The sequence below is a fragment of the Cinclus cinclus genome, chromosome 12, assembly GCF_963662255.1.
Source record: "Cinclus cinclus chromosome 12, bCinCin1.1, whole genome shotgun sequence".
NCBI classification, from domain to species: domain Eukaryota; kingdom Metazoa; phylum Chordata; class Aves; order Passeriformes; family Cinclidae; genus Cinclus; species Cinclus cinclus.
This window is the reverse complement of record NC_085057.1, coordinates 12552588-12566112: the sequence shown is the minus strand read 5'-3', so window position 1 is coordinate 12566112 and position 13525 is coordinate 12552588. Positions and strand designations below refer to the sequence as shown.

Below are 13525 nucleotides of genomic sequence, written 5' to 3'. Positions count from 1 at the left end.
AAACTAAATTAGAGTTTTGAAATGAATCAATCTGAGTATATTGTTACAATTTAAGTAACCACAAATTACTATTTTACTTTCCCTTATTACTCTAATGATGCAAAACACACCTAATTTCTTCAAAAGTTTAAGAGCTAATTTTGTGCCTACTAATCTTCAGATGCCAGGAGATCAGGGATAGAAGAACTCTACAATTAATCTTTCTTCCTGGACCATGCAACGAGAACCTTTGGAAAACTCAGAAACAAAGCCTTTTTACCCACTTGGAAAGACTTTTAGTATCATTTACCAGCCATGGAGAAAATATGCCTATGATACTAAAAGGTAGGACAAAATGGGGCAGTAGTCTTGACCTGGCTCTGTAAAACCAGGAATTAGTAGCAGAAATTCACCTAGTACTTTTTTTTTTCCTAACAAGTATGTGATCTTCAGGTAAAAGACTGAAAATATCTACTTGTCTTTTTAAAAACTTTCATTTTATAATTAATACATATAATATCTTAAAATATTTTAAAATTTTGTGTAATCAAATCAGCTGTGAAACTACACATTACTTCCAAGAGATGGCAGCACCAACCCATAGAACACACTATACTATTTTAAAATCAGTATTCATGAATAACCATTAAGTATGGAAGAGCTGTCCATTCTTGATCTGAAACCCCCTTTTAAAAGGAAACAAATAATCTTACAGATATGTGGAACTTCATTTTAGACTCTGTTAGATTTTGGGAATCAAGATTTGTCCAAGTGCCAGGCGGCGTCACCATGAAACATCATTTTTATCAAAAAGTGCAATCTGTTAAACTGCTATCTGAAAGTTCTGATACAGCTTTCAAATTCTAGAAATTCTGTGAAACTCCAAGCGACCTGGTTCCCACTGTAACAAAAGCATTCCTAAGGCAGAAGCCCTGGTTCAAATGGAGAAATACTTTTTCTACCCTGCAATTTTGGCCCTATCCTTACCCAGATTCTAGCAACTGATTCTTGGTACTGAGCTTGATAGATCTCAAACTTACTGTTCCTGCTGTCTCATTACAGACCTGTGGGTTCCCAGTCATCATCCTGGCTTTGTTATTTTCAGTGCTGCAGAGCAAATCAAGGGAAACAAAGGGCACAGACAGTTCAATTTTGTGTTGTAGTCTCAGAGGACCCACACAGCTCAGAGAGTCCCAAGGTCATTCTCTTTGCTTACCTTTCTTTCTCAGTCAAGACAATTTCATCCCTTTATTGCCTCTGGTCCATCAGGTCTGTCATAAGCTACAGCTGCACCAACTCTCCTCATCAGGATCAGAACACAAACAGGTTACTAAGATTTGCCACAAAGGGATGGATCTGCCCCCTCAGACCACTGAGATCCTGCTCCTGAGTGCAGGCCACCTCGTCACTCACCCTTTTCCCTGAGATCCAGAGTGCTGGCACCTGAGATTTAGATGAGTGTCTGCATCCCTCTCCTCATTTTGCCATCTCCTCATGGTGATCTTGGAAGCACTTGACACCTCAGGCTTTTCACTGCCTCTTGCCTCTTCCCTGCTGCAATCTCTCAGACTCCCCTCTGGACCCCAGAAGAACTAACTGTGACAATCACTGGAACATATTTATGTATATGATTCTTCCTCTTCACACTTATAATTTTACATTTTACCCATCCTTCTTGGTACATTTTATTGTCCAAGAACACAACACCACCACCACCCTCCTGCCACAATCAAAAGTCATCCTTCCAAAGGCAGTGGCATTTTAAAAGTGCTGTAACTAAAACAAGCTTACCAAATCCAGCATGGTATCAGTGTTCCTTAACTGGAAAGCTTAATCCTTAGGATGGTTTGGAGAGAAAAACGCATCATTAGGATTTATTAGATCAAGCAGTAGCCAAGTGCATGTTGACTACAAAGCACAGCCAAAAAACACTTGCACTCCAGAATGCTGAACAGTGAGTGGGTGGCTAAATTATAGTAAACACATGTAAATTAATCTTCTGAGATCTCCTGGCTGGTTGGTGGCTTCTGCATACTCCAAAATTAATCATTTCAGTTGTGACCCATAAGGAATTATAAGAGAGAAATTGATGACAGGACAGTAAATTTTTGTTCCACCTACTTACTAAATTAATTACGTAATACAGAACTTTGGGGAATAGGGTGAATTGAGTGCAGTGACTTGTTTCTGTTACTGCTGTGCATTTAGCAAATTAGATCCAAATATGTGCCACTTTATAAGAAACAAAATATAAGCTTTGGTCACTTACATTAAAGCCTCCCTACATGTACCACTGAAATATTTTTGTAGCCTCCTTGCACAACCAACCAAACCAAATAAAAATCAAAATGGTTTAATGTAATTTATTTGAAATGCTTCCAGAAAAGTTTAAGGCCATTATTTAAAAAAAAAAAAGTCAATACACACGTTCATTCTTTCTTCTCTGTCTGAACATTTTACATGCTTTTTGCTCTTTTTCAACATTTTTACTGAAAACTTCCCTATGCCTTTTCTTCTGCAAATTTTTCCTTTCATCTTCACTGGTATATACTCATTCAGCTCTAAAAATGAAGCAGTTGAAATAAATTACAAAGCCTGAAACAGAAAAGAATTTTTTTTAAACTATAAATACAGAAATATGTTCTATAGGGTAAAAATGCTATTTTTTTTAAAAATAAAAATACCTTGTTTTATATTGTTTATCATCTTGTCACACTGATTTCTGTAATGCACATCAGCACATATATATATGTAAGATACTTAGTAAATTTTATGTAAACTTGTAGAACCCAAGAAAAATATTTTTGGCAATAACTTAGCAGTTTTTCTACTTCTGTTGTTACCAGTACTTTGCACAGGTGATCTTGTGTAATGCCAAGAATGATTTAAAATTTGTAATATATCATACAGCACTGGCATTATTTCTCACAGTAAGAAATAAAATACTACCAGGGATTCCTGAAAAATAACAGGATTTTCAACTGTGTGTTTTAGACTGCATTTAAGTGACTCATCTGCTTCTCATCATAATGAGTAGGTTAAATCAGCCACCAGAAAACACAGTAATATTTCCAATCACAGTACGAAATTAAATGCAACAAAAACTTTTAAAACAAAACTCGAGGAAAGTAAAAATGATGTAATACATCCTAAAGGACAAACAATTCCCTTTTTGTTTAAACTCACTCTACATAATCCCATAGGGTATTTGTAGAGCACCATTTATATAAAATCATCACTTAGTTTTAAAAACCAACTACATGTAATTGTAAACAGACATTTACAGAAAATTAAATGTTTTAACATTAGTGGTGCTTAAAACTGACAGTGGAGGTCAGTGGAGTGCAAAATGCTGAAGAGGGCCTATTTACAAGCAAAAGCTCCTTTCTATTTTTATTCTGTTTGGGATATTATGGCACTGAAAGCCAATTACCAGCTTTTTTACAAACAAGCAGTATTCTCAGCATTTCATTTCATTCAGTGCTGGCTGTAAAGGGTTTGGTTGTTGTTTTATCAATTGATTATTTTTAGCATTACATGCTTTAAAGAATAAACCATCTTACTATGCTGACCATTTGAAATGTCCAGATTTTAGTAAGTTTGGCTGCTGGATCTTAGGACAGTGCTTCATTTTGAAAAAGAAATCCCTAAAGAGTCCTTGGTTCCATGGCCCGCTGTTTATAGTTCTTGTTGATTTAATACCACAGGAGTTTGGATAGGTTATTGCAAGATAGTTTTCTTGTTTGTTCCAAGAAACTACCTTTTCTTTCCATGCCTGTAAGAAAACTTATTATCTTGATACCCATCCTGAAATTCCGTATTAAGTCTACATCTTCAGCTCCCCCTTTAAAGGGCAAATAAAATACTTAAAAATTAGGAAAAGGTTATTTATGTAATGCATATATAAGCAGTAGTTTTAGAGATTCTGTTTACAGCAGGACATTGAGAATAACTGGTCAAGTACCTCTTTGATCCACCTCGGGTGTTTATGGAATATAATCACAGGGCACGAGTTGCAAGAGATTCCAGCTTATACAGATGGGCAGTTACAGTACGACACTCACAGGAACAAATACAAGAACTGCATTGACACTGTCACAGAAAGTATTCTAAAAGTGCTTCTCCAAATGGTTCCATGTATGGAATGCAAATACTGTACAGGTAAGAGACAGGTTTTCTTCCATGAACTCTGTTGTTGTCAAACGTTGGTTTCTATTTGCTTTTCGCTCTCCCAAGAGTTCGTCTGCTCCATGCGCTCGCAGTCGGCGCCGAGCTCGCTGGTGTCCATGCTGCAGTCTGACTCACAGTCTGACTGCTCCATCTGCTCCAGGGCAGCCTCTCCCCGGGCCACTCTGCGTCCGTGGGGAGGCACAAGGAAACGTGCTGCCAGCCCACCAGCCTTGCCTGCACACGCAGCCTTCTCCTTGGCCTGCCGGATACAGTTCAGCCACTGCTGCTTGTTGAAGGAGTCGTTGGCTTGGAGAGTGTGAGTCTGGCTTTGGGATCCGTTTTTGAAGCTGACTCTAAAGAAGTTTTTGACTGAAAGAAATGATACATATCAAACCCCTGAATGCTTTGGCCGAATGGATTTCATAATCAAAGAGTACATTTAAGTAACAGAACTTGCACAATCTAAGACCATGTCAGACCAAAGAGAAGAGTCTTGGTATCTCCTTGTTTCTGGGAGAAGACCACAGAATACCACAAACACTTCTAGTAACTTCATATTGCTGGATTAAATAATTTTGGTTCTGCCATGCATGAGCTATCCATAAAGCTTAAAGTGAATCAGCAATATTAAGGCTTCTCCCACACTTTAATGCCTCTCCTCCTACTTCTCTGCAAAGAGGATTTTCAGAACCTTCACTGAACCTTCATCCTTGCACCAGCCAAAGACTGCCTCATCTCCTCCATTCACTTCATTAATATGGTGGATACGTACAAAAAGCCCTGAAGTTTTGACCAGATGAGATTTAAGGACACTTGTAACAGAAAAAGTACCTTCATAATATACTTAACTGGAAGGAGATAAACATGAATAGCTGCAGTCTTGACCCTGAGTACTACAGTATCTGCCAGCTTAAAGAGTTATGGAATAGCAATCAGTGTCTCCAGTACAAGGAAAGGCAAAAACAGCTGAAGCTCAAGATTTCAAAATACACTTGCTTATAACTTTGCAGTTTTGCCACTACAGTCTGTATGTTCTTCCCTTCTCAATTCAGTATGGGAGCAGACGTGTGGAGAAATTCTATTATCCATATAGTGAGCTTTGATAAATAATTGAAAAGAAACAACTTAGAACATAATAAACCAGCGTGAAACAAAATTCAGTACGCTGGATGGAGATAATGTTAATTTCAGATAGAACATTCTGATCTTGCATTGGAAGATTATCTTAAGGTTAGGAAGACCCTACGTGAGCAAATACAAAGTTGTATACTTCTCTCATTGTTGCTGAATGCTCCACGTATGGATCCACCCAGGCGCACCTCTCCATCCTGCAGGTCCTCCAGCAGCAGCTCCCTGACGGGAATTGGCTGCCGGTACAGCTGGTAGCACAGCTGGTCATTGAGCGTCACGGCCCGAGTGATCACCAGCACCTCTTCAAAGAGGAAGACATGCAGTTTCTGGTAAAAGAGTCAGAAATAATACAGCATTAGTCCTTCCTTGAAACATCATTAAATCAAATAGAACAAATCAAGGTCATGAATCATGTTGAAAATCACCAGTTTCTTCCTGCTAATTTGGTATTGAACTACCTGCCTGACCTTCAACAGGTGAACCAGGAAACAGCACCAGTTTCATCCTTCCCTCTCAGCTGTGTGATGAAACAGGACCCTTCCACTGTATGCATAAACATGCTCTACAGAAGCAGTTCCAGAGCTGAAAAAACACACTGCTTACTTTGTTGCTTTTTAGAATAAATTTTCCCTAAATTTAATCTACTTCCATAGTGTCAGTAAATGAAAAAAATATCTTTTTTCTTTGTGTGTCCATTCAAAAGTTCTATTTAACGCTGAGGGGGAAAGATCCAGGAAAGACCAAGTTCTCTTCTACTAATATAATATCCTTGGGTTTTTTTTGGTTTTTTTTTGTTTTTTCTTTTTAACTGAAAGCTCAGATGGTGAAACTTATCAGTAACGCAGTGTCCCAGAGACTGGAATTCAAAGTAACAAATTTCTCTGGTCATTAAATTCCCCTTGATCTCAACAAAGAATCAAATAAAGCATTTTGAATAACCACAGCCTTTGACAAATTTAAAATTTGTTGGTACACTGTGTGTGTTCTTTATAGACATTCATATCACATCTGAGAACAGAAATTTGATTTTTTCCCTGCAAGTATTGAAATTGATCACATTTACAATTTATCCACAATATTGTTAGGCTCCATAAGAGACAGAGATGCATATAGTTTTATCATCTCCCTATACAGATACTTAACTACTAGCAAAAAAGATTAGTGTTATACATATTAATATTTATCAACATCCTATCTATTAGAGAGTGATGTTTCTCTATGTGTGCTCACAGCTCTTTTAGCTGTCATGCAAAATGAAGATATCTTTTAAAGTTATTTATGACAAAATATTTATTCCTTACCACTCCCCTGTTGTTCTTCAGTTCCCCATGACAACACACAGCACGTGAATTATCAATCAGTGAATCCCTTTGCCCTTCTTCAAGATAAATAAGTCTCTCTTTGTAATACTGGCATTCAGATTCCCCAGTCTTTATGTTGATTTCAGCCACAATTCCCTGAATTATATTTATCTGCAGAAACACAATGAAAACACATTAATTTTAATTACACAGTCAAATAGTCAGCTGTTCATATAAGTACTTGGTTTTTTATATTTTAGGTAGTGTCCCTTAATTCACTAATAAGCTAAAACTGCTATAATTTCCTAAAAGACCCCAATCCCAACAAGAACTCACAGCTTCTTCCAGATGCTGTTGATCTGGATGATCATTTGGTGTGTGTCTTAAAATTTCTCTGAGCAGCAGTGGGTATTTAACCAAACGGCTTCTGGGGATGTCAAGGAAATTCCAAAGGTCCAGCTTGCGGCTGAAAGGAGACTCCAAGCAGCGCTGCAGGAAATCTTGCACTCTGTGATCTTGTTTCTTGTGATCCAATAAAGCTTTGGCTGCTACTTGGTTGCTGCAGTAGCTGTCATAGGAGTTCAGGCATGGAAGCTGAGGAAAGAGTTAATTATTCTGTGGCTGAAGCAAAGCACGATTTCCTGCACTGAAAGGTTGAGGTGATTCAGGACATAAGAATTCATGCTGAGACTCTTTTAGCTGCAGATTTATCCACAGTTTATTGATGTAATGTTTACAAAAATATAACTTTTACAAAGGTCCTCAGACCACCTTATTTAATATTTAAGTAATTTAGAAGCATTTGCTCACCACTCAGATCCTACAGATCTGTTACTACTGCAAAGCATTAAAAATATAAATTACTTAAGGCTGAGTACTATTTAGTGCAGAAAACACTTGATCACAGAAGCCTGGCCTTAATTATGAATGGAAATAAAAGCTTAGGAACAAGGAACAAACCAAGAGAAGTTCACTGATGTTCAACACACATCAGAAAATATATTTTCAATTACTTTATGCAAAGAAAACTGAGATTTATTTTGAGACTTACAAATAATTTATCATTAACTATTTGCATTATATACATTATATAACATTTCCCTTGTTGACCATGTCACACTTTCACATAGAGCTGCTAAATATGGTTAATTAATTCCTTAAAATTTTCAAGCCTTTTTTTCCCTGCTAAATTTCATTACTTACACTTACTTAAAAGCATAATTCTCACATATCTAAAACCAAAAATAGCTCGTGATTACAGTGAACAATTTTATCAACAAAACTAACAAAAGCTATTTTCAGTGTTGGATGCTAGTGAACATGAATCTATCTACTTTATCTTTTAAGAGGCAGCAACATCTCTCTTGTGTCCCTGTCTGACTTTCCAAGGAAAGCAGAACAGAAAGAGGGGCAGATTCTCTTAAAGGATCTACATAAGAACTCTAGTCTGACTCTTAACTTTTATTTAAGGGACATTAAATAGTGCTCAACTCCTGAATAGCAAAAGTCTTTAAAAAAATATCCCAGTCTAAATCTTTTCATGGAAAATCCTTGAAAAGAGAAAATACTCTATTGTGTGTCTAAATAGTTGCAGTACCTTTTAAAAGTATTTTGAGAGTATCTTTTTGACACATTATAGAAGGGAAATTGTCTGAGAAAAACTACATTACAGCTCCAAACTGATGTCCCAAAACTGGTTATAAACTCTGCCTTACCCAACCCACGAGGATGTGGCCAACATGATCTGTTGATCCATCAGGTTTCCTCACTTCTTGAAGTCGCCTAAGAAGATCTGAGAGTGAACAGAAAAAGAGAAGAGAAACCTCACTTTAACAAATATGAATTTAAATCTATGTGCTATAATTATACAGACAAAGACTATTTGAGTTTTACCTTCATGCAGAGGAATTAGAGAGTCCAGTGTTCCAAAAATTTGATTCAACTCTTGCTCTGTCATTATGGAAAGCTTAAGCATTGGGTCATGATAAGCCTGAAAAGAAAACCAAACATTTGTGGTTAGTTGAAAAATTCATTACAGAATTTAGCGCTCCCTGTAAGTAAGTTTCATAACCATATATCAAACTATCAATTCCATGTTAAAAAAAAAAAGCACACAAAGTGTTTCAAAAGAATGGGGAGATTGAAATATGCTTTGGATTTCTTCCTCTTTTACTGTCTTAGCAATTATAAAAACAAAGATTGTTTTAAATATGTTATGAACCAATTACTAGTCTTTGTTGTGATTTGGTTTTTGGTTTTTAAACATACCTTTTTTGCCAACTTCAGATCTTCTATCAAGTCTTCTTCTCCCTGGGAAAGTTCAAAGATAGCCTGTAAAAACAGACACAAATATTAGAAAATATTTTTATTTAATCTGTGCTCCACTTCCTGGGTTGATGTTATATTTTGAACAGCTGTCTTAACACCATCTAATAGCACTTCTCTGCCAAATCTACAGAAATAAAGTAAGGCTTTATAACCATAACTACAGAATCAAGTGCACTGTTTAAAACAGTTATACATGAATGTTGATTAAAAGCTTATCTCAAACAGACAAAGAAATTTTTTCCAAAGGGATGTGCTCCCAGATGTAGGAAACTACCTTCATTGTGGTGTTTTGACTTGACTGTACCTTAACCACTTATACAACTGCTTGCATAGGAGATTGTGTGCTCCATTTTAACACATGCATTGGCAGAAGTTACAGGGCATTCTACGAAGTAGGATACAGATCTTACTTAAAGCATTTCTTTGGTACTGAGCACTTTTATTGTGGCACCAGTTCCTTTTTTTGTTACAAAGGGTGAGCTCTAGTTAACTGTTGGCTGATGTCAGTTACTCCTCTTAAAGCACATCTGAGACTTCAAAACTGGCAGATTAAAAATAACACCACCCTAATTCACTGGTTTATCAAACCCCCATTGTTATTAACTTACTGCATGAATTCTTCCTTAAACAGCACAGTAAGAGTTAAGGACATTTTGGGCTAGAATTCATTGCTTTCAACCAAGTCAAGGCTTTCAACCAGTATAAATCCTGGAAGTCCATCCCTAGCTGGAGCAGATTCAGGGGGCTCAGGAACACCCATTCCTGCCAGGTTTGCCATGGTGCAGCTCATGGGCAGCAGGTCAGCTGTCCCAGCAAAGCACACAGCATGGGAACAAACAGCAGAACCCTCCTGCTAAACCTGCTGGGATACAGCTCACTTATTTGGGTTATTTGGGTTGTACCAAGGATCCTGGCTCCTGCCCCCAGACAGCAGTGACTGCTATACACCATGCAAACAGTTTCTACAGTTTATTTTTCAGTAAGCTGTCTTTGAAGTTCTCAATTACAAATTTATTTCCTATGAATTCCTGTTATGTTAAAATGTTAGAAATTGCACAAGAAATGCTCAACACTACTGTTGTTTGATTTATGACTCAGTCCCTGAAATATTCTCAGGGAGATTGTTAAAAGCATTGTTGATACTGCTAGAAATTTCTTTAGAAAATTAAAAAAACCTTGATTCTGAAGGAGTTCTGTGTTGACTATAATATGAACTATTTAGACTTTGTCTTGTCTGACACATTAAAACCACTGGCATGCTTCTTTTTTTTGCTTCAGAAGACACATCTTTTGATCAGTGTGTCATCTTTTTAGCACTGTAAACTTCCTCTAAGACATTCTTTTCCAAAAGGGAAATGATGCTGCGTTTTTGTCTATCTTTATTACCTGATGAACACCCGTTCCTGGCACAGTGTGCTCACCTCACATTACTAGAACAACAAAATGAAACACCAAAAGTATCAACCATGACTACAGAAAGTGTCAGACAGAACACGTACACACATGCAGCCAATCACAAGACAATGCATCTCAGAAACTTCGGGCTTGCTAAGGAAATACAATGAGCTGTTTTTTACAAAGAATACATTAATCTAACTTAGCTTGAGTCATAAAGACTAGACATGGAATTCTGCTTCTAGTGGAGGTGCTGACACGTTTTAATTGCAGGACCTCTTCAAGTGCTATCCCAATACCTATGAGCATTCCCAACTCCATGATTTAAAGGCAACTTTTGGACATGAAATTTACAGTTAAAAAAAATTATATACATATCTATATTTATACCTCTTGCCGCTTGATTTCCTTGGATGTAAGCATGTGATTGACACAGACATCAAAGGTCTCACTCCACAGTTTGCTGTCTCTCCTCTTTGTGTTAGCAGGGGGCACATTTCGAGACCATGGCCGTGGGCTGAACAGGTCGGGGCGACTCTCGCTGCGGAAACTGATGGAGCGCTGGGAAGAGACAACTGGGCTTATGTTGCAACAGTTTCATGTTACGCCCTCACTTTTCTCATTTTCTAAGGAATTCATATACATAGTTCAGTACAACAAACAAATGTTCTCCCATTAGTTTTTACTTTGAACTTCATAGCAATGTTTAGTACTGGGAATGTAAGAGAAACTATTTTAATACATCCTCATGGAAGGGCAGGGCCTCCATTCCTGCACTGAAATCTGCTCATGTCCTGTCCTCAACATGTACAAAACTTCTCCAATGCATTCCCATACAACAAGCACCAAGAGTGTACTATGGGGATAATGCACAATGGTGCAGCATATTAAACTAAGAGAAGTGATCAAATACAGAGTTTCAGTTCAGTGAACAGACAGGAATTACTTGTACATTTCACATCTACTTCATCAAAAATTTAGAATTAATGCAAATGTTAGACACTCTACCACTGTGTATCAGCAACTCTGAATCTAATACGTGGTCTGGTCCTAAACTTCAATACAGCCAATTTCAATTTTAGAAAAGACTTGAGAGTTCTAATTGCCTGTAAACTCTTAGAAGGGTTTCAGGCTAAGGATGAACACTTTATTCTCTTACTGTTCTATTTTGAAAAGGTTTCTTTTTTGCTTCATTGAAATGAGAGGCTTCTTTTCGAAGTCATACCTCTGAAATGCTTAAACTATTTCACATAGTTGAAATACTCTACAATTGTATTGTTATTTAAAACCTGCCTTACATAACAAAATCATCTTTCAACTGCCTTGGGTAGGAATATTTAAAACAAAATAAATTCTCTCAATTTCCAGGTTGAAAGCAGCATATACAAAGGACCATACTTGAAATTCTCTGAAGATAAGAGCCCATGAAATGCAAACAGACCCTCTAAATACTGTTTTTACCATATCAGAAGACATGACACAAATTAAAAACCTGTCTTTTAACAGAAGCCATTCTGAGCTGTACTCACTTTGTACTGACAAAGATCTCAACAAAAAACACACGCACCCCTTCTAAAACTTTGCAACTCAAGTGCTAGTCTTCCTTCAAGAGTTAAGAAGATACAGAAACACACATGAAATTACATGCTTAATTTACGCTTGTTATAATGTGGAATCATGGAGCAAACTGAAATTGGGCAGTGTTTTGGGAAAAGTGACCTTTCACATGCACTGACAGAATGTTCCTCTCTGCTGCAGGAGAACACTCCATACAATTGTCCACAGCCCTAAACTGTCCTCATTGGGCAGGAGGGGCACAAAGATGCTAAAAGACTCAAAATTAAACCAAACTCCCCAAAATCCTGCTTGCTTAGCATCCTTGCTATCTAGAAACAATAAATATATATTTAATTGATTTCTGTCATACATCAGCCTTTTCATTAACCATACAAAGTGTAGATTGCTTAATAAAGGACAAAGGACTGAGGTTAGTTATTAGTGTAACAGAGTGCTAAACTTAAGTTCTACCAAAAAACTCTAAAAACAAGTTTGAAGATACTCTGATGCTATCTTTGCTTTGCACTTGTCAAGAATAAAAAATGAAAAAAATCAGTCATGTGATAGAATCCCATGAAGGAACTTCAAGAATGTCAAAAGAGCATTTCTACATCTCCAGTCTTTTAAAAATATTTCCCTAGTTTCTGTCTTCCTTAAAAAACATGTCCCACACATCGTTTAAAAATTATCAAATTTTAAAATTTTCATATAATTCCAAAAGCTAAAGGAGCTGGGGGAAAATCCATCCACAACCTCTCATTTTGTTTACCATATTTCTCTGGTTGCAACAGATTTCCCTGGCTGTTACAAGACTGTTTCTTGAAGAGTCTCTGTGTTACCAATGTTAATTAATGCAATTAACAGCCCTTAATTAGAGCTGCAGTAAAGCAAACAACTTCACGTACTGGGCAAAGGCCACTACTGATCAAAGCCCTGGCATTCAGAACAGATATTAAAAACAATTTTCTTCTTGAGGACTTTTAGAAATTTTTGGCATCCTAAAATAGATAAAAGTAATTTGGGCTCCCTACTTAAATTCAAGACACACTGATGAAAACTGAAGCTGCAGAGGAAGCCAGCCAGACTTCAATTTCTTTCTTCAGCATCAGCTGGAGTTCTTTTACTGATCCTATTTTCTGCTTTAAGCCAAACTACACAGCTGTGAATAAGACCAGGCAGATCATCATAATAATTAGTCTAGCTTGGTGGAGACTGAAAATATAGCTATGAAATAAACTGGATTCCCAGGTGGATTAACAAGTAAGAATACCTGCTTAGCATGAGGTATCCTGCAGCTACACAGAGTGTAGCTGGCAGCATACTCTGTTAGATGAAGCTAACAGCATATTATTAGTCAGCTGGTATACACTGCCCTGCATGACAGGAACAGAATGACTACAAATAGTTAATAACAAAAACAATGAAACAAACTAAAGGCCCAGAAAGAAAACCTGAAAGACTTCAAATATTTTTTACTCAGAATCCTTACGAAAAAAGTATTGAAAAATAAATGGAAAGTTGGAATAAAGTGAAGTGTACAAAAAAAAATGAAATACTTCTAGAATCAATAAAATATGCAAAACATGAAAAGTTGCTAAGAACATATCTTAAAAAAAAAAAAAACTACACAAATCTGAGACTGAAATGTTTCTCCTCATGCTGCA

The 13525-nt window shown here is 36.9% G+C and overlaps 1 protein-coding gene across 3 annotated transcripts in view; it reads right to left on the bottom strand.

Annotated features, from left to right (window-relative positions):
• Positions 1 to 4177: 4177 nt before the first annotated feature.
• ARHGEF3 (Rho guanine nucleotide exchange factor 3) overlaps positions 4178 to 13525 on the bottom strand; it is a 93573-nt gene continuing 84225 nt past the window's right edge. For 2 of the 3 annotated variants that reach the window (XM_062500590.1, XM_062500591.1), the window contains 8 exons: positions 10695 to 10865; positions 8850 to 8912; positions 8475 to 8571; positions 8297 to 8373; positions 6918 to 7175; positions 6582 to 6752; positions 5420 to 5606; positions 4178 to 4518 (listed from right to left, as the gene is read on the bottom strand). In XM_062500590.1, the coding sequence (XP_062356574.1) occupies positions 4178 to 4518; positions 5420 to 5606; positions 6582 to 6752; positions 6918 to 7175; positions 8297 to 8373; positions 8475 to 8571; positions 8850 to 8912; positions 10695 to 10865 (1365 nt within the window). The remainder of the gene's footprint in view (positions 4519 to 5419; positions 5607 to 6581; positions 6753 to 6917; positions 7176 to 8296; positions 8374 to 8474; positions 8572 to 8849; positions 8913 to 10694; positions 10866 to 13525) is intronic. The other variant, XM_062500592.1, reaches the window with a different exon arrangement.